Raw genomic sequence first — 20269 nt, 5'->3', positions numbered from 1 at the left:
CCGATGGAGAACTCTCTGTCCTTTAAGGACCCTTTTAACTTGAGAGTTGAATCTCTGGTCTGATATCTTTTTACCATGGCCGGTTCCATTTTTCGGCCAGTGTTGGCCATAACCTTGGTTTCCCAGGCCTTATGGAATTGGCTAAGCTACTATGCCAGGATTTGGAACAGCCGCCTCCTGACCTGACGGAGCTGGCGGACCAGTTGGTCCAGGGGTTGCAGTAGATCTGTGATGCCTCTCTAGATGCGGCCCCCTTAGCTTGCAGGGTGTCTGTGACAGCGGTGACCCTTCACTGCATTTATATGGCTAAAATACTGGTTTACGGACCAGGCTTCCAAGAAGGTACTGACTGATCTCCCCTTTTGTAGGATACTGTTCAGAGTTTCCATGGAAGAGATCATTAAGGGTCTTACAGGAGGTAAGCGTACTCTGCTTCCGCAGACTACCAGGAGCAAAGAGTTTAGTCGCAAACGTGGCACTTTCTTCTCGGTCCATAATCGGTCCTTTTGTCCATTCGGACCTAAGGACCAGGGGATCAAAATCCACCCGTAACCCCGCAGGGGGGTTCCAAGAGGCCCCGGCCTGATAAGCCGAGAGTGGGTTCCTCTGGGAACGCAGACAAGCCCACTTCTGCCCGAAGGGGTGCCCTCACCCATATCTGGGGTGGGGGGACATCTGCTTCTTTCTGGATTTGTGGACCTCCTTGATTCAAGACAAATGGGTCCACGAGTTGAATCAGTCTGGTTACAAGACCAAGTTTTGGTCCTGGCCTCTGGCAAGGTTCTTCCCTTCCAACCTGCACTTGTCCCCAGATTGACTGCGAGGTCTTCTTGGGGCGGTACAGGATTTGCTCTCACAAGGAGTCCTTGTACCGGTTCCAGAATCAGAACACTTTCAGGGGTTTTATTCAAACCTATTTACTGTTCCCTGGAAGGAAGGCAAGGTACGTCCAATACTGGACCTCAAGGCCTTGAATTGCTTTGTGCGGGTTCAGAAATTTCGGATGGAGTCCATTCTCACAGTAGTGGCATCCCTTCATCAAGTGGATTTTCTGGGCTCTATTGACATCAAGGATGCTTACCTTCATATCCCAATATGTTGTGCATCAGCGTTTTCTGACCCTGGACTCAGGCCTCAGCCCAGGTGTTTCTTCCCTAGAAGCTGCAGGATGCGATTTGGTTCCTGTTGTCCAACCAGCAGTCATCTCTCAGGACCTGCATGCTAGTGCTGGGCCTGATGTTCTCCACCTTCAAGGTGGTTCAGTTTGCTCAGTTCCATAACAGATCTCTGCATAAGGAGATTCTTGTCAAATGGAACAAGGATCCACAGTGTCTAGACAATCGGATACTGTTGAGCCGGGGAACGAGAGGGTCCCTGATCTGGTGGCTCCGCTCTCTGGCGCTTCGATAGGGAAAATCCTTTCTCTCCCTGTACTGAAAGGTGTGGGGAGCAGTCTTGGGCATGGATTGTGCTCAAGGTGTTTGGACAGTCCAGCCTGCCAGTCAATATCCTGGTAATTAGGGTGATCAGATTTTGCCTGACCTATTAGATGGATCATCTGCAAGGGCGACCGGTAAGGACTTAATCGGACAATGCCACGACCGTGGCAAATGTCAATCATCAAGGGGGCACCAAAAGTGCCCTACCAGCCCGGGAAGTAGCCGGCATTCTAAGGTGGGCAGAACACTTTGTTCCAGCCATCTCTGCTGTGCATATTCCAGGGGTGGAAAATTGGCAGGCGGACTACCTCAGTCAGCAGTCGTTGGATCAGGGAGAATAGTCTCTCCACCCTGAGGTGTTTTATCAACTGTGTCTCCAGTGTGGGACCCCCGATGTGGACCTGTTTGCCTCTTGTCTCAACAGGAAGCTGCAGAGGTTCATAGCAAGGTCTCGGGATCCTATGGCTGACGCCACAGACACACTGGTGGCCCCTAGGGGCCAGTATTGTCTGATATACGCATTTCCTCTGATAACTCTTCTGCCAAGACTCCTGCGAAGAATCGAGGCAGAAGGGAATTCCGGTCATCCTAGAGGCCCCAGACTGGCCCTTGCAGGTCTTGGCACGCAGAGACAGAGACTTGGAGACTCCCTCTCGAAGAAGATCTTTTAGCTCAAGGGCCGATCTTCATCCTGCTTTACAGTCGCTGGCTTTAAGTTTCTCCAGAGAGGTGTAGATCCGCGTTTGGCCTTGGGCACCATCAAAGGCCAGATTTCAGCCCTGGCAATTTTCTTTCAGCACCCGTTCCTTCCTAAGGTCGTCTCTGGTTTCCATTTTTAAATGAAGACATTGTGTTGCCTTCCTTGTGTCCTAAGCCTAAGCACCTTGCATTCTTTGGATGTGGTTCGGGCGATCAGGGTGTACCTGTCAGTGACTGAGTCATTCAGAAATACTGATTTCCTATTTGTCCTTACAGATGGACCTTGTAAGGGGCTGGCCGTGTCTGCTGAGACATTTCCAGATGATCAGGCAGACGGTGTTGCAGGCCTACTCCATTAAGGGTCAGGATCCTCCTTTCCCTGTTAAGGCGCATTCTACAAGGGTGCTTAGTGCCTCCTAGGCCTTCCGTCATCAGGCGTCAGTGGTGCTGGTTTGCAAGGTGGCCACTTGGTCATCCGTGCACACTTTCACAAAATGTTATAGGGTGGATGTGTTGGCATCTGCGGATGCTGCTTTTGGCTGCAAGGTTTTGCAGGCCACTGTTGGAGAGGATTAGTCCTCTTTTGAGGGTTTATACTTGTCAGGTGAGCTCCTGTTCCTGGTTGAACTTCTTCTCTTTTTTTACGTGGTTGGCTACATTTTAGCCTTTTGCAAAGTGTGTTTTATCGCTGTGTTCTTTCCTCCCCTAATGTTTACTGTGCTTTGGGACCTCCCAGGGGTCAAGGCCATATATGGAGTTGTGTCCGTCAATGAACAAAAGAGAAAACTGGATTTTTGTCTAACCGTAAAATCTTTTTCTCTGATGTTCATTGACGGACACAGCACTCGCCCCTCTTGAGTTGGGTTATATGTTCTTCCGACGCTGCTTGTTACAAAACTGAAGACCTATAGCAGGAACTGGGAGTGGGACTGCCCTATAGCGTAGTCAAACTTTTTTTTTTCTGCCTAGGTTTCCTCCTGTAGGGGGCAGCATAAGCCCAAGGGTCAAGAAGATATGGAGTGGTGTCCCTCAATGAACATCAGAGAAAAGGATTTTACGGTAAGACAAAAATCCAGTTATTAGACACACCAGCCCTTTCTGTAAGGAGATGAAGGTACCTTCCACATACATCGGAGATATGTGAATGATCCCCTTAGCTATCCACCAGGACCAGGATGTATCTGGATGATTGTAAAGTTCTTTAAAATTAGGATTGCGCCACAATGGTGCATTCGAAGGACCTTGCCGCCAGAGAGGAGCTTTCCTGCTGCAGACCATGTTAAAAAACAAACATCTATAGGGGAGAATTTCTGACACATTAAAGGTAACCAGCAGTGAACCTCATCCTTGAGCCCCCTAGAGGTACCCTAAAAAGCTAAAATTAGAGTGGTAGAGGGGTTATGAGCATCCTGGTTTCAGAGTGGTAGAGGGGTTATGAGCATCCAGGTGAAACCAGTTATAAACATAGGTCAACTGGGAGGCTAGAAAGTAATTGTAAAAATAAGGGCAAGCTAGGCCATCCAACAAAGTGGGTGCTTGGAGGGGGGCTCTAGCAAACCTTGGGTGGGAATTACTCTAAATAATACGAAGATATAATGGAGTCAATATTCTGACAAATAGTCACTTAGGGGAAAAACTGGAGAGGCTCAAAGAACGTAACGTAGCTTAGGGAGAAAAATCATCTTCGCTATATTTATATGCCTAATAAGGTTTAAAGTTAAAGAAGTCCACGCACGAAGTCTCACTTCCATACCGGACAACATGGGGGAAAAATTTAAGGGGTTCATAGTTAGTAAAGCTAGCATAAATATTAATACCCAAATATTTAAACATCGGGGATACCTGTAATTCAGACATTTAGAAATACCCATACGCTAAGGTAGGGTCTATTGGGTATGCTACAGATCTGTCCTACCCGAGACCACTCTGAAACCCCCCCCACCACTTGCATGAGCCCATGGAATGAGGCTTCGGTGCCACGTAGAGTGAGATTTTCTCCTCCAGCGGGCCCCAGCAGATGCCACCAACCTCAGTGGTCTGCCTAATAGAAATAGCGGGAGAGAGAAAATTGGTGATAAATTTCGGTTGGTATAATCCCTTGCACATGGATTAGTGTAAGGCTGGGTTCGCACATGTGCGGTGCAAACTAAAGCTCCTTTTTCACAGCTAATTGACAAAGTAGTTGTTTAGCATTTCCAGTCAGTTTTTGATCAGTATCAGGTCAGGATTTTATCCTGTTCAGAACTGAATGACCTGTGCGATTTCAGAAGCGTTCCCATTGAAGTCAGTGAGCCTGAATTCACACCTCAGCTGGACCGCAGTTCTCAGAAAACTGACAGGACTCTTTCAATTTGCACTAAATCCGCAATCCGGCTGCATCGCACATATGTGAACAGGCACAATAGAAAGCAGCATTCTTTCACATATCATGCGAAATTGGATGCGGTTCAAAGCACATCCAATTTGCATGTGTGAACTTAAGCCCCGTACACACGTAGCGATTGTCGGCCGAACGATCGGCCGTCTTTTGTCCGGTGCTGTCCTGTCGGTTGAAAAGTGCTAAAGACTGCACATGAATTTTGTCGGCCAACAACAGCCGACTGCAGAAGTGATGTCATGTGATGGTTAAATTTCCGTGTGTTTTTTCTTCTCTGAGCATGCCCAGTCTTGCTCATCTGCAGTTGTCGGCCGAATTCTGTACTGACTGAGGAACAATCGGCCGTTCTGGTGTTGGCCAACAAACATTTTAAAGCCTGCACACCAGATTCTGTTCGGCCGAAAAGTCGCAGTCGGTTGTCAGAAGCATCATACTAACAAGCCGACAATCGGCCGATCGGACATTGGCCGAATATTTACGGCTGACAATCGCTACGTGTGTACGGGCCTTTAGCCTAAAGGAGTTGGACCCAAATCTGGACAGGGTTTCCCACAAAAGCAGCCACTTAACAGGGTCAAACGCCTTTTTTTATATCGAAGGCTAACACCAGCCCACTCTGTCTCTGATGTGCCGCCCCATAAATATATAGTTGTCTGATATTGTCAAATGTGCTCTTGCATAAAGCCTGATTGATCAGGACGCATAATTGAAAGAATAACAATATTTTTAGCCTAATGCCCCATACACACGTGCAGATTATCTGCAGACTTTTGTCTGCAGACTTACCTTTTCTATGTAGTGCAAGGGCCTGCCGGATTGCATACAAATTAAAAATGTTTAGGTTTGACCTCATATTATATGGTTTTGGTAAGTCTGCAGACAAAAGTCTGCAGATAATCTGCATGTGTGTATGGGGCATAAGGGAGCCAAAATTTGAATGTCGCAGGTCAGTAAAGATATGGAGGAATAAGAACCGCACAACAATTTTATCTTTGCCAGGTTTTGGCAGTACTACTATAAATGCCTCCATCATAGAAGCCGGGAGTCTACCCACATCCATCGCTCCAGTACAAAGCTTAGTGGTTGTTAAGCCACTTAATATAAAATAATCTAATCCCCTCTGTAATAGAACACGAAGTGCTTCTGTGCCTGTGTTCTAGAAAAATTATGCAGATCTGTACCTAAATCCGAGTGTCTCCGGGGCGCTCAGCTGACTACTCAGATCTCTGGCTGACAGTTCCAGTGGGCGGTCCCGAGCATGGCAGCTGATGTCAGCTGGGGAGGAGGGGAAGCGAAGAGAGAGAGAGAGAGAAAGAAAGAAAGCTGAGCGGTTACGTGATTGCTGGAAGCCGCTCGGATTTAGGTACAGATCGCATATTTTTTCTATAACACAGGCACAGGAGCACCTAGTGTTATATTACAGAGGGGATTAGATAATTTTAAAATAATTATGAGAGCAGCAAGAGGGAATAGGATGGGCACTGACGAGCAGGGAGGGGAGGGGGGAGAGGAGGACAGTGCAGGGCTGCAGATGACGGAGACACGTATGCTAGAGAAGTAGTAGAGCCGCACTCAGGTATATGAAAACAATAAGGTCTCTTTATTCTTCAAAATCATAAGCAGGCAGACAGTGCAGGGAACAGGTAGTCCAGGTTTACGCGTTTCACGGCACACACGGCCGCTTACTCATAACCATAGTGAAGGATGACGGAAATCGGTTGCTTTTAACAGACAAAAATTCTTGACTGATTGATGCGATTACTCGCAGGTTTATGTTGTTAACTTCATTATCCTCAATGAGGAACCAATTATTCCGTAATCCAACACCTGAGACTATTGGGAGTACATTTGGAAATCGCTTCATAAAGAAGCACAACACAAAAACATGACAGTGCATAATTAAACAAAAATGCATAGATGGAGGAACATAGTAAAATAAAAATTATAATAATAAAATCATGTGAGCGCAAGGAAAATCCAAATCGGCAAAATACATGATGCAATACAAGAATGTATAACTTGTGTACACACAATTCTTATGTGTTCCCATATACATATACATTGAGCTTCAGAATAAGGTGTATATAAAGTCAAATAAAACCATAGACCTTCATTTTTATCCAAATAAATATCCACAAGGGAAATTATACGTGTGAGTGAAAAGAAAATGTGTATATGTATGAACCATATGTGTGTGCATATAAATAGCAAAGGGACACATATGTGTATGTGCACTTGCATGGGGTATGTTCTAAAACTACAAGAGAACATGTATGTGTATTGAATTGAAAAATAAAAATTTAATTTAATAATAAATAAAAACACATGCATGTGACTGTAGTGTATGCACATATATTTGGAGTATGTTCTAAAGCCACAAAAAAGAATATATATATAATTAATTCAAGTTTAGACACATAGGTATGTTGTTGTAGTGTGGCGACAAACATACTCAACCAAACATAGGGCTCATAAAGTATATATGATGATGAAAATGCATGATGTGCGGACACTGGTGACCACAAATGTAAAAATGTGTGAAAAAATGACAATTGATCAAAAAACATTACCAGTGAAAAAACAGTCCAGTGACACACACTGTTGATAAACAACAGATGAATATAAATGAGAAATATTGATATGTAAAATAGTGTATGAATCAACCAATAATAATGGTGATGGTGATGAATATGATGATAAAATAATAAATATGATGAACGAAAGACTTGAGTGAAAAAAGGCAGATGAACCTTAATACTGTTGCTATAAGCAACCGAGTGCAACAACTTATATAAGACATATAACATATATATAATATAAAATAATAATCATGTGTATATATGTATATGGAAATGTTAAATAAATGATGAATAAAAGTGCGTATGTGCAAAAGTTGTGGATTTTTGGTCTATATTGTGGATATATTAATGTGGATGGAAAAGTGAATTAGAAGGTCAACTGAATCTGAAGCAAAAAATTAGTGCCGGGATGGATATCCTAATCGCAATGTACATGAACACGTATGCTGACCACAGTGTCAAGGCTCAGCAGCCATGATACACCGTGGTAAATGTACAGGAAGGAGGGCGGAAACTGGCAGGATCAGCCAGGTTTTTTGGGTGTTACAGGTGGCCAAATGACACAGCACAAGCACTGTGTTGTATGTCATGCTTTAAGGGAACAAGATTTTTTGTTACCCTAACACAAAAAAAACAAACACTTTAAGTAGTTGAGGGGTCAGAAATTCTGCATACACGTATTAACATTCAGCAGGGAGACCATCAAGTCCAGCAGTTAACTTTTTTTAGTTTCATTGGCTGTCACCCAGGGTATTCTTCAGCCCTGACAGGCTTCATTAGACATTGTTAAAGGGCACTTCCAGGATAACTGGCACTTCTCAGCATTTTCCTGGGATTGGTAGCTGTATTAAATAAGTATATTGAGCATCTACAAAGTGCAGCAACCTGTAATAACCATTCTATGCATGAAAGTAGAAAACCTTCTGTTTGCAGTGGCCTCCCCATAATACTCACCTGAACCCATTCCAGCAATGTGCATGAGGCCTATGCTTCTCCCGGGTCTCTCATTCCTCGTTGGCCGAGACAGCAGCGGGAGCCATTGGCACCTGCTACTGTCAGTCACAACCAGTGAGCCAATAAGGAGAGGGGGGCGAACCGCAGCTCTGTGTCTTATGGACGCATATAACGGGGCTTGGGAGAGAGCATGCACCAGTGCCCCCAGAGCAAGTAACTTGCTATTGGAGGCACTGTCTAAAGAGGAGACGCCAGGAGAACTAAAAAGCAGAGAATCGGGGGCCTGCTGTGTTCAAAACTGAAGCACAGAGCAGGTAAGTATGACATGATTGTTTTATTTTATTTTTATTTTTTTTAAGTGAACCTTTTAATGACCCTTTAAATGACTACAGTAAAGTGATATCTGATTGAGCTGTACCCCATAGCAGCGCAATTTATTTATGTATTTTTGCACTTTGTGGAAGAGATTATTCTGGAAAAGCCAGCTAATGCAAACTGGCAAGTATTTATTTATTTTTTATAAAAATGTTTTTAGTTGGATGCCGTGAGAAGAATAGCTTTTCTTTAGACAGCTGGTCCTTATCAGTAATTACATTTAAGATGAATGTCTTTTTTAGGTACATTTTTGCTCAAGGAAAAAAAAAATTCAGTGTAGGACTTGTTAAATAGTAACTATCTTAGCAGTTGAAATTTAGCTTTGTGTATCCCTTTTGCTTATAAGTACTATTTTTTTAGCTACAGTTTTCCTTAATGACCGATATTTCCTTTCTGCTATATTTTTGCTTGTGGAATATTTAAATATTTATGACAGTAGACATGAATGTTATTATATTTAAAAATTTGCATGGCTCTTGTGTCCTTTCCTTAGTCTTTAGTTACACACACTGACACAGTAATGTAGGCTTCATCTATTTATACCAGAGCACAGAAATGCTTCCTTTTGAGGGCCTGTCCTGTCGTCTGATACGTGCCATTTCTGCCTTAGCCGACAATAACCTTTCTGATGCGTAGTGGCCATGCCTTCCCTGCAGTTGTTTCATAGCTGTACACCCATAATAAAATGCTAAACCCTTCTTCCTATTAGAAAGCTTACAGGAATTGTCATTTGTACAGATGGTGTTCATTTCAATGAAAAACTGCAATGAATGATTTTTGCAAGTTCTGTAAAATATAATGTATAGCTATTTATACATTAAAGTGTATTTAACCTCCCTGGCGGTCTGATTATGTCAGAATTTCTGTGCTGAAAGCGGTACGTTGTTTTGCATGGAAATGTATATTATATTTTAGGCCTGCAATTCTTAGGAATAACTCACTTAAATCTGTCCAAACAAGAGTCTAGTAAACATTCCGGGTATGATAAAGTTTGAAACACGAAATCCTAAATTAAAATGTAATAATAATGTAATCGAATTCTTCATTGTTTTTGAAGTGGGGATATTTTTTTATGAGGGAGAATCTGTACTCGGGGGCGCTGCCTGATCCGTATCGCAGTCAATAGAGCACTAAGTCCGCACATCGCTGAGCTCAGTCGCAGAATCGTCAATGTTGTCAGTTTTAGTACCTGATGATGAATTTTCCCACGAATCGCTATAACTCAGTTCTTCAAATAATTCCGATACACCGTCGCTGTTTTCCATTTGGTCCAAAAGTGTTTTAGAGCTAAAAGAAAGCTTTTTAGATGCCATGGAGGCTCTCAATTTTCCGGGCATAAAGTACTCAAAAAGTACAGGCAGGGCACTGGAAAAGCCTCTAGGTGAAATGGCATGGTACAAAGTTGTAATTCTAACAGATTACACTGTATCATGTCTTCTTTTTTTTTTTTTTTTTTTTATTATATCCTGCCAGTTCCACCCTCCTGCGACGCAGCGCTCGCAGGGAAGGGAACCGGAAGAAGGTGCGGGCATCGGCTGAGCGAGAGGACAGCAGGAGGAAGGCTGGGGAGAATGGCGGGGGATCGCAGGGAAGGTGAGTATCATTCTGGGGTAATCCCGAGTGTGGCTCGGGGTTACCGCTTTTGGTACTGAAAATTAACCCCGAGTCACACTCAGGAATACCGCTAGGAAGGTTAAATCCAAGAACAAAATATCATACATTGCAGCTTAGCAGTCCTTGGCTGCCATACTTTTTTTCTTTTTTCCATGCTTCTTTTGCCTTGGTTTCATCTAGTTATCTAGCCAATAACACACTTTCTGTACCAGAGTGACAACACTCACTCATTGTACTGTATCTATGAAGGCGTAATGTTGCCACCCCAAGTTTCCCATTCCTGATTTGGACCACAGAACACCTCCTTCTCTCCATAACATAATGGGAAGGTGCCTTTTGGTTTACAGAGGTCAGCTAGGAAGGACTGATAACACTTCTTAAAATTTCAGTGCCGCAGAGTATACAGAAACCTATGGGCAAAATGGGTAAAGGAAGTTTTAATTAAAGAGAAAAAATGCACTATATTGCAGCTTACTGGTTCCTAAATGTGGTGGCTGCATTAGTTTTCATTTTTCAGCCTATGAACATTTTTTACCAAGTATAGAAAATACCTATTGATCTTAAAATGCAGAAATGCCGTTTAACTTTCTGTGGATTTAACTAAGCACAAACCATGTTCTATTTCTTCCAAGCTCTCTCCTGAAAATGACTTTTAACAGCCTAGTGACAACCATGGCTTTCTCCATAGATACAGTGGAGGGGTGAACACAACCACCTTAGGATAACGTGTGTTATTCATAGGATCACCTGGTGAAAATTTAAGGTAAAAAAAGCCTGAAAACGAATGCAGCCACCAAATTTAAAGTATTAAACCCACAACAGAAAAAAAAAAGCCTGTATATGCAGTAAATAATGCTTGTTATACGCAATGTGGAACCTAAGGGGCTAGTCCTCCGCATTGTGTAAAAAGGCTGTTTGATGCTGTATGCACAGACCCTCCCCTTGCATGTACAGATAAAACAGTTACTGGAATCTGCACATGCTCAGTTTGGTGTATTGCTGGAGAGATTTTTTTTTCTTGGGAGAGTGCATGTGATCAGCACAGTGCCAATCAGCACTGTCCAGGCAAGAGGGTCAGGGGTCCTGCATCCTGATAGAACAGCCAGTGCAGTATGAAAGCTCCTCCTACAAACTTTACCAAACACTGATAGAAGTCACAAGACTGCTACATACTGCTGATGAGAAAAGGTATTTAGCAGTTTATATTTACTAAAATGATTGCATTTCCATGTTCTGTGTACTGTGGGAGACCAGATATAGTGATTGCAGGGTCCTGGGTTTTTTTTTTTTTTTTAATCAAAAGAAAGGTTTATTGAGAAAACGCACATAAGTACTTGTTATGGTGCACACAGTCAGTATAACGTTGCAATGCATACAAAGAAATACAGATCTCAGCCGGTTAATAACACGACATTAGGCTAGAGTCCACCCTTATATTCAGGACTCTACGGCATAGTCAACATAGCAAAAGAGAAAAAACAACATAACAAAAAAAAGGCAAAAAGAAAACAACAGAACGAGCCTGGTTCCCCCTCAGCTAGTGAGGGGTCCCCTCTGACAACCCTTGTGGTTTAAAGTAGCAAACGGTCCAGAACCAATTCCGTCGAGGGTCCGGGGTTTAGTAACCCTTTAAGCACTAGTAAGCTTCAATATATTTAATTTTTGTTATTGGGTTAAGATGTGTTTAATTAGTGGATATATAAAAATTGGATTTCAAACAGGACACAAGACTGGTATTCTAAGACCATGGGTTATATGCTGGCTGCCTTCAGGTGATTGGACTTGCTAGATCTGCCCCTACAGCACACCCATAATACCCTATCCATTTTGCGAGGCTCCAGTTCTTTTGCTAGTGTCCTTAGGTGATGGAGAAGTACCATATTTTTTGTTTTAAGCCATTTAATATTTCCACCAAAGCTTCTGTCAGGATCTGACTGCATATATCCCTAGGCTATCTAGCATTTTCCAGGTCAGTTACCTAGGTGTCTATCTTTAAGCTGAGCTCCACCCAAAAGGGGAAGCTCCGCTTGTTCGGATCCTCCACTGCCACCTGAAGGCTTCACTGCTGGTGTTCTTTACTTGCAATGCCGGCGCCTACACCCAAAGCTGATTGACGACATCAAGGGATACCTGGACAGTACTTGTAGCAGCGGACTTTTAATGTGTCGTCCCCCCCCCCCCCCCAACTGCAATTCCTTTTTAAGGATCGTACGCGGACCCCACGGTGTAGGGCTGGCCTGTAAAGTTTATTTGGTCACTGGATTCTTTGTTTGGCACTTCTCTTGGCAGGAAATGTAAGATGTGTAATTCTCTGCATGGTGCTATACAGGTCCAGTGCCATGGTCCATTTCTATGGTTCCCAGACTCTAGGGACCCCTTCAGGGGAATGATCACTGTGATGGGCAAGTTCCAGCTTTGTGTATAAAGTAAGACTGGGTTTCCCTGTAGGTTAACTGTTTTTTGGCTATTAATATAATCCGTAGTGTGTAACACACTGTGGTTTATTGGGCAGAGGATTTGGGAGTTATTCACTTTATTATGGTATCCACTGCAATTTTGTGTCAAACGCTTCTTAGCCAAAAGAGTTTTAAAATTGGCCGTTTTTCCCTCCTATCTGGATTCAGAAGGATGAGCTAACGTTGCTGCATTCTTGCTGCTATCTTCTACAGAGAATTGGCCTCAGAAACATGGTCAGTGCCCCTTCTATTGCACACTCCATAGCCATGAGTACATACACGTGTTATTTTTTCATCCTTATCTACTATGTAAGTATGTAATAACGGGCTTCCTTCCTACAGCTGATCACCTGACCAGCAAAACGTAAGGTTCTCTAGGACAATTCTTACATGTTTTATTTTCAAGCTTATTAAATATTAAAATGACTATGCACCGAATTGTCAGTATATGTCTTTTGACAGCCCCAAATGCCATTTTATATTTAATCTATCTTTATTTTTTTAGGGTATGTGTGAAAAAGTCAACTCAAGAGCGGTTTGCACTGAAGATTCTTATAGATCGTCCAAAAGCCAGAAATGAGGTGAGCTTTGTAAATTTGTCCTTGTGAAAAAAAAAAAAAAAAACTGTCCTAAAACTTTAAGGCCCCTTTCACACATGGAGTCCGTTCAGGTCCGCCTGTCAGTTTTTTTGGTGGATCTCAACGGACGCCCCATGCATCTCTATGGGGCATCGGATGTCAGCGAGGGATCGGCGGATCGATCCCCCGCTGAAAAAAACGGAGTCCGCCTGACGTACTCCATGTGTAAAAGAGCCCTAATGGTGGCTCTGGAAAATGACTTTAATTGTTTATTTGTAAGAACACTTTCATACGTTGGGTCCCCTTTATTTTTGTGTAACTGAGAAATGTTTGTAAAAGCTTCTTGTTCAGTCCATAGATGTTGGGTCAGAAGCCAGTAATTGTTGCTTTTTAATTTTACCTGACAAAGGCACTCATCACTAACCTTTTAAAGTGGTGGACTTTTTTTAACCAAAATTCATCTTGCTATAGTTGTGGGTAACCCTTTTTTTGAATAATGAACATAGGACTAGTGGGCATTGCTTGGTGGCTAGCTAAGCAGGAAACTACCTTTTTACAGATAGCTTTATTTATGAGTGTATTTACACTTTCCAGTATTTCTTTTTTCCTATTGCAGCATTTCTCCTCGTGTTTCTACAGGTAATGTTAAAATAAAAACTGTGAATAAACAACTTAGAGAGGAGCAACTAATTGAGCAGGATTTATTTGTACTTGAGAAGATGTAATCATTGGTTGTGAAAAGTGTTTGCCCTCAAAATCTGATTTTAGCACACTAGATTGCTTCAAAGAGGTGTAGATAATTTCCTGGAAAAAAAGGAAATATGTAAGCTTGCATATGTAATTTAAAAAAATAAATAAATAGAGGGTTTTTTTTGCCTTTTTAACACTAGTGGACCGATCGGGTCCACCTGTCAGTTTTTCAGGTGGACCCAATCGGACCCTCCACTCCAGTCTCCTCTATAGAGCGTTGACACCTGTTGACATCTGATCCTATTCGCTAAAAAACATGGGAATCCCTTCCCCACCCATCTGACGAATCAGATGGTAGGAGGATGTAAATGGACAGGTGGTCCGTTTACATCTGACTGCTCATAGAGGAGGGCGGGCTGTGTCTGTGTCCCTCTGCATAAGTGGAATGGATATGGACCAGCCATCGGCCTGCTCAGTGGGGATCAGCAGACAGATTCCCCGCTGAGCAGGAGGACTCCAACGGAGCCCATCCCATGTGTAAGGAGCCTAAGGGTTAGGAAGGGGAACCTAAAAAAATGGCACAGACAAGAATTTGACAGAGGTTCTAGTCTTCCCCTACTGTAACTTTTGTCTGTTTTGCTGCGGGAGAGTTCCCCTCCTTTTCTGTTAAAACCTTGTCAGCAGTACAGGAAGTAGAAGAAAAACAGTGGATCCCTGAATCACAGTAAAACCCTGATGGATTCAAATTCTTTCCTAATCTATCCAAAACTAAGACCAAAAGCACTTGTTTGTGTAGCCAGTCCTGAAAAAAACTCGCTTAATTTTCTTTATTTTGAATCCGATAAAGCAGTACTGGTCACTGGTACTCAGAATGCCAGGATAATTATTGAATAGAAAAATTGTGGTTATCCATAAGATGAAAGCCCTGATGCCTTCTATGAGCATTTGGTGGAATGAGTTAGGTGCCACACATGGATATACAATTGTTTTACAAGTGTGTAAAGTAGCTGAGATCACAAAAATCTGATAAAGTTGAGGATATTGGACAACAAACATTGTTTATTGCTACCTTAAAGGGTGAGAGGCGCTTCTCATAATTTACTATTGTGCCTGTTACTACCTTTGCAAGTGTTTTATTTTGTACAGAAAGCTGTTAATGAAACTTAAATTTACTCTGGGCCATTGTCTTGCTGTGCCAATTATATCCTCTATTGTACTCGATAGCACTACTTCTTCTTCTTTTTTTTTTTACACACAAAGGTCTTGATTTACTTGGTACAATGGCAAACAGATAAGCCATAATTAGCACTGCTAATTTTCTTTGATGGGAATGATATGCAGTTGTACTGTGCATAAACATTGTGAGAATAAGCACACAATTGAACTCACAACCATAACAGGAAACCTGAAGAGATCACACAAAGGTTGATACCTGGCACAGCCATGTAACTGGTAACCTTTAACTACTTTTGAGAAATATACGTTCAAGAGATCTTCCAGATCTCTCGAACGTATATTTCTGGCACAAAGCCAGTACGTCACCAGTTTCCACAGTTATCCCAATAGGATTTTGTATCAAGAGCTTTCAAAATGAATGTCTTGAAAATATGTTCCCGTAGCCCTTTCTTGCCTTCTAATCACTTGGTGCTTTTCCTTCAATTTACCACTTGTTTTCTTATACATATCCTTACCATACACCTTTTACTTTTTCCCTTGAAGGTACGGTTACATATGCTGTGTGCAGCTCATTCAAACATTGTACAAATCATCGATGTTTATGCGAATAGTGTGCAGTTTCCCCATGAATCTAGTCCAAGGTAAGACCAGACATTTCTGCTAAATTTAGTTTCTTTTCAACCTAAGTGAATGTTTTATATGCTGCTTTCTTTTTCATTATATTTACTTTTATTCTTTTGCAGAAGGTTGAGCACCAATAATTTGTCCTGTAGCTGTATGTAAGATTCCTCTAGTAGGATAACATAGTTTTTAAAAGTATTTTTCTATGTGCATTAAAGTTGCCGTAAAGTTGTTTCTTTTCCAGTTTGTCTTTCAATTACCTCTCTAATAAGTTTCCGAATTCCATTTGCTGGACAGATCTCTACTATTTTATTAATCATTCTTCCTAATGCTAGCTATATGTTTAGATGCAATATTGATCTGAGTGTATGAGTCGGTGCTTTTGCATAAATAAATTGTTACAAAATACAGGATTTTTTTCATCTGCTACTCTGTCAGGTATTATGCAGGGTATTAGTGTAATTATCTTTCCCAGTGACTTGAGGCAGTCAAAATTATATAAAATATACACGTTAACATATATTTCCTACTTACACATAACTAGCTTTAAAACTGTCCTAACACCTATGCTAACTAACTTTTGTCAGATGTATATACTTGCCTATTTTTTAAGCCGCTCCGGACTGGTCATATGACAGCCAGTGGCGTCTGCAGGGGAGAGGAGAGGGCGCTCCAACAACAGCTAGTAATGCTGGTGATGTCACCCGTTGTCTTCAACGGCCCATCCATTGTCAGTGCTCCTTCCTCTCTACTGAAGCCACACTGGCAGACACAGGGGAGCTAAATCATGTAACTGAAGAGAGCTTGAAAATAGGTAAGTATATACATCTCTCTTACACAGGTTTGTTAGCATAGGTGTTAGGAGGATTGGGGGGGAAGTTTTTTTTTTTTTTTTTTTTAACCCAGCGAGCTGAACGGAAAAAAACGTACAGATCGCCGTACGAACACATCTGATTTTAGTGCGGTGATATACCTGCTGATTTGTTGTGTTCTAAATGGGACCCCCCCCCCCCAAAAAAAAAATAAAAAAATAAAACACAATGCTGGTTTTCCAGCATGTTTTACAGAAGCCGTTGAAGAGCTGTACACAAGCCAAAAAGTTGGCCGTTTCCTGCCAAACTGACCGTTTTTGGCCTGTGCACAGCCTAAAACATTTAAAATGGAATGCCACCCAAAACTTTTTTCAAGTTTTAAATAGTGTGGGGAAGGGTTATTAGATGTCTCCGGTATTGTTGGGTTTGTCTCCTTTGGGTGGATTTCCTTCACTTCTTTAGTGTTAAGTTCCGTACACACGCACAGATTGTTGGCCAACCGATCGGCCGTCTTTTGTCCAGTGTTGTTTGTTGGTTGAAATGTGCTCTAGACTTGCACTGGACTTTTGTTGGCCAACAAAAAACAACTTCAGAAGTGATGTCATGTGATGGTTGACTTTCCGTGTGTTTTTTCTTCTCTGAGCATGCCCAGTCTTGCTCATCTGATTTTTGTCTGCTGAAATCTGTACTGACTGAGGAACAATCAGCCGTTCTGTTGTTGGCCAACAAAAATTTTATAGCATGCACACCAGATTTTTTTTTGGCCGAAAATTCACAGTTGGTTGTCGGAAGTATCATACTAACAAGCCTACAATAGGCAGATCGGACGTTGGCCGACAATTTACGTCCAACAATCTGTGCGTGTGTACGGGGCTTTACTGAGACAGTATCTGATAGGAGATCTACCCCATAGGAAATAGAAATGGCAATAGAACACATTTTAAATAGAATTTGGAAGTGCTGCAGTCCAGCAATCTCTGGGACAGGAATTTAAGGGCAAATGTTCCCAAAGAGGTCATGGACACAGAAGTTCAAACCCAATCTTATAATCGCTAAAGCTACTGCAATGTTTGGCTAGCTATGCAGAGTATTCTTTATCAGATTTGCTATACTATACTATACTACCTATTGTTTTTCAGCCAGTGATTTATTTGGGTTTCTAGAGTAGATTTGTTAATCTAACAATGGGTCTTTGAAGGCAGGAAGGTCTATTTTATTTGCCACAACCATTCAGATTTGCCCTTTCCTGAAGAAGCTCTAATTAGTTTCTGTGGGTAACACCTGTGGCTCTACCTATAGATTGTTAATAACTGATGTTCAGTGCTTCATCTATTCAACTCAACAAGTATAGTCAATAAACTATTCTTAACCTGGTAGTAAATATTGTTGAGTTTTAAATTCTAAATGGCAACAATATGTAAGAGTTTACTTCCTGTAAAAGTTTGTGAAGGCTTTGTTTTAATAATTGGAGTTGTCACATAATGGAGGTAGCCATTTTGGCTAGAATATACAGGCTATCATTTCACAAACAGCTGGCGGTATTACTAGGCCATGTACTTGCGTCATTGGTTCCTGATAATTCTACAAGAGTTGTACCACACACACACACACACACACACACACACACACACACACACACACACACACACACGTACCTCATTGAATGTATGACACCAAAGCACTTGCTGTAACCGAATAGTTTGTCTGACCTTTTTTCATTGTCCAAACACATTTTTTGGCTCCCTAATGTCCTTCTCTGCAGTTGCATACAACTTTACAAATGGTTACCTCCAGTTATTTGTAGCTTTCCAGATTTAACAGGCTAATATATAGTGACACCCTGCTTTCATACATATTGTAATAAATAAAGTTAGTAAATGATACGATGGCAGGAGGATTGGTTTTAACACTGCTGGAAGAGAAGTGCCAGTGCTGTCAATCTGGGGCACAACCTTCACCAAAACCAAACTGCATTCTGTCAAGGCAGCAAATGGGGAAAACTAAGGCAAGGTTGTGCCTTCTGTTGACCAGCATCAGCATTGACTGCATACTCTCTGATAATTGACACACTCTTTAAATTAACACTTTTGAACAGGGCACGGCTCCTAATTGTTATGGAGATGATGGAGGGGGGCGAGCTGTTTCACAGAATCAGCCAGCACCGGCACTTCACTGAGAAGCAAGCCAGCCAAGTAACAAAGCAGGCAAGTTCCAGAATTTCCACCAGCAGTCTTGCAATGAACAATAAGAGTTGAAAGAATAATAGAGGGACCTAGGCTCTCACTTATCTTATTGCCTGCTTTGTTATAATCACATGCTATGTACGCCACCACTTGGAGGAATGTTTTGTTTCAGCCATGCTGAGTCCTCTCCTATTGGGCGTAAAAATAATGCGTACTCTGCTTTATGGGCCTGCTGTGGATTGAAAGCTTGGCCTGGGTTAGGTCCAGTGTACATTTCCGACATTGTGTAAATGTATCTGTTAAGTGGTGTATTAAGAAATATAAAAAGAATTCAATGGAAAGCCCAGCTATTAGATTTTTTTGTTTTTATGCAGATGTACATGATTATATTGAATGGGTCTACGCATAAAAGCTTCTCCAGGAAGCTCTAAAACATGTTAGTGGTTACATTGTCCATTGATGCTATGGGATACAGGCATACACTGCCTTCTTACTTTGGTGTTTTCCATTGCTTGTGAAGCATTGAGATATATAGAATAATAATTTACATCTCCTTTAAAGTGTGTTAAAGGCAATCTTAAAAAACAAAAAACCTATAAAGTGTTTTAAATACAAATGACTGTAATCATCTGGATCTGAATAGGCCTAGTATTGTGTGCTGTGGTTTTAAACATATTGCTTCTACTGTAGGTATTGATTCTTATTGATTCTTGATTAATATGGCCTCTTTTATGTACAGTATCTCACAAAAGTGAGTACACCCCTCACATTTTTGTAAATATTTTATTCTATCTTTTAACGTGACAACACTGAAGAAATGACACTTTGCTACAATGTAAAGTAGTGAGTGTACAACTTGTATACCAGAGTAAATTTACTGTCCCCTCAAAGTAACTCAACACACAGCCATTGATGTCTAAACTGCTGGCAACAAAAGTGAGTACACCCCTAAGTGAAAATGTCCAAATTGGGCCCAAAGTGTCAATATTTTATGTGGCCACCATTATTTTCCAGCACTGCCTTGACCCTCTTGAGCATGGAGTTCACCAGAGCTTCACAGGTTGCCACTGGAGTTCTCCTCCATGACAACATCTTGGAGCTGGTGAATGTTAGAGACCTTGCACTCCTCCACCATCTTCCGTTTTGAGGATGCCCCACAGATGCTCAATAGGGTTTAGTTCTGGAGACATGCTTGGCCAGTCCATCACCTTTACCCTCAACTTCTTTAGCAAGGCAGTGGTCATCTTAGAGGTGTGTTTGGGGTTATCATGTTGAAAAACTGCCCTGCAACCCAGTCTCCGAAGGGAGGGGATCATGCTCTGCTTCAGTATTTCACAGTACATGTTGGCATTCATGGTTAACTCAATGAACTGTAGCTCTCCAGTGACAGCTGCGCTCATGCAGCCCCAGGCCATGACACTCCCACCACCATGCTTGACTGTAGGCAAAACACACTTGTCTTTGTACTCCTCACCTGGTTGCCGCCACACATGCTTGACACCAACTGAACCAAATAAGTTTATCTTGATCTCATCGGACCACAGTACATGATTCCAGTAATTCATGTCCTTACTCTGCTTGTTACCAGCAAACTGTTTGTGGGTTTTCTTGTGCATTATCTTTAGAAGAGGCTTCCTTCTGGGAAGACAGCCATGCAGACCAGATTGATGCAGTGTGTGGTGTATGGTCTGAGCACTGACAGGCTGGCCCCCCACC

At 42.0% G+C, this 20269-nt stretch overlaps 1 protein-coding gene across 1 annotated transcript in view; it reads left to right on the top strand.

The window, feature by feature from the left end:
- The window catches only part of MAPKAPK5 (MAPK activated protein kinase 5), a 108815-nt gene that overhangs the window by 44605 nt on the left and 43941 nt on the right, over positions 1-20269 (top strand). Inside the window, exons 3-5 of the mRNA XM_082243788.1 lie at positions 12999-13074; positions 15481-15578; positions 18466-18574. Coding sequence (XP_082099914.1) covers positions 12999-13074; positions 15481-15578; positions 18466-18574 — 283 coding nt within the window. The remainder of the gene's footprint in view (positions 1-12998; positions 13075-15480; positions 15579-18465; positions 18575-20269) is intronic.

The sequence above is a fragment of the Pelophylax lessonae genome (genome assembly GCF_965119305.1).
Source record: "Pelophylax lessonae genome assembly, chromosome: 1".
NCBI lineage: Eukaryota > Metazoa > Chordata > Amphibia > Anura > Ranidae > Pelophylax > Pelophylax lessonae.
The sequence above is the reverse complement of the archived record's forward strand: the minus strand, read 5'-3'. Positions and strand labels throughout refer to the sequence as shown.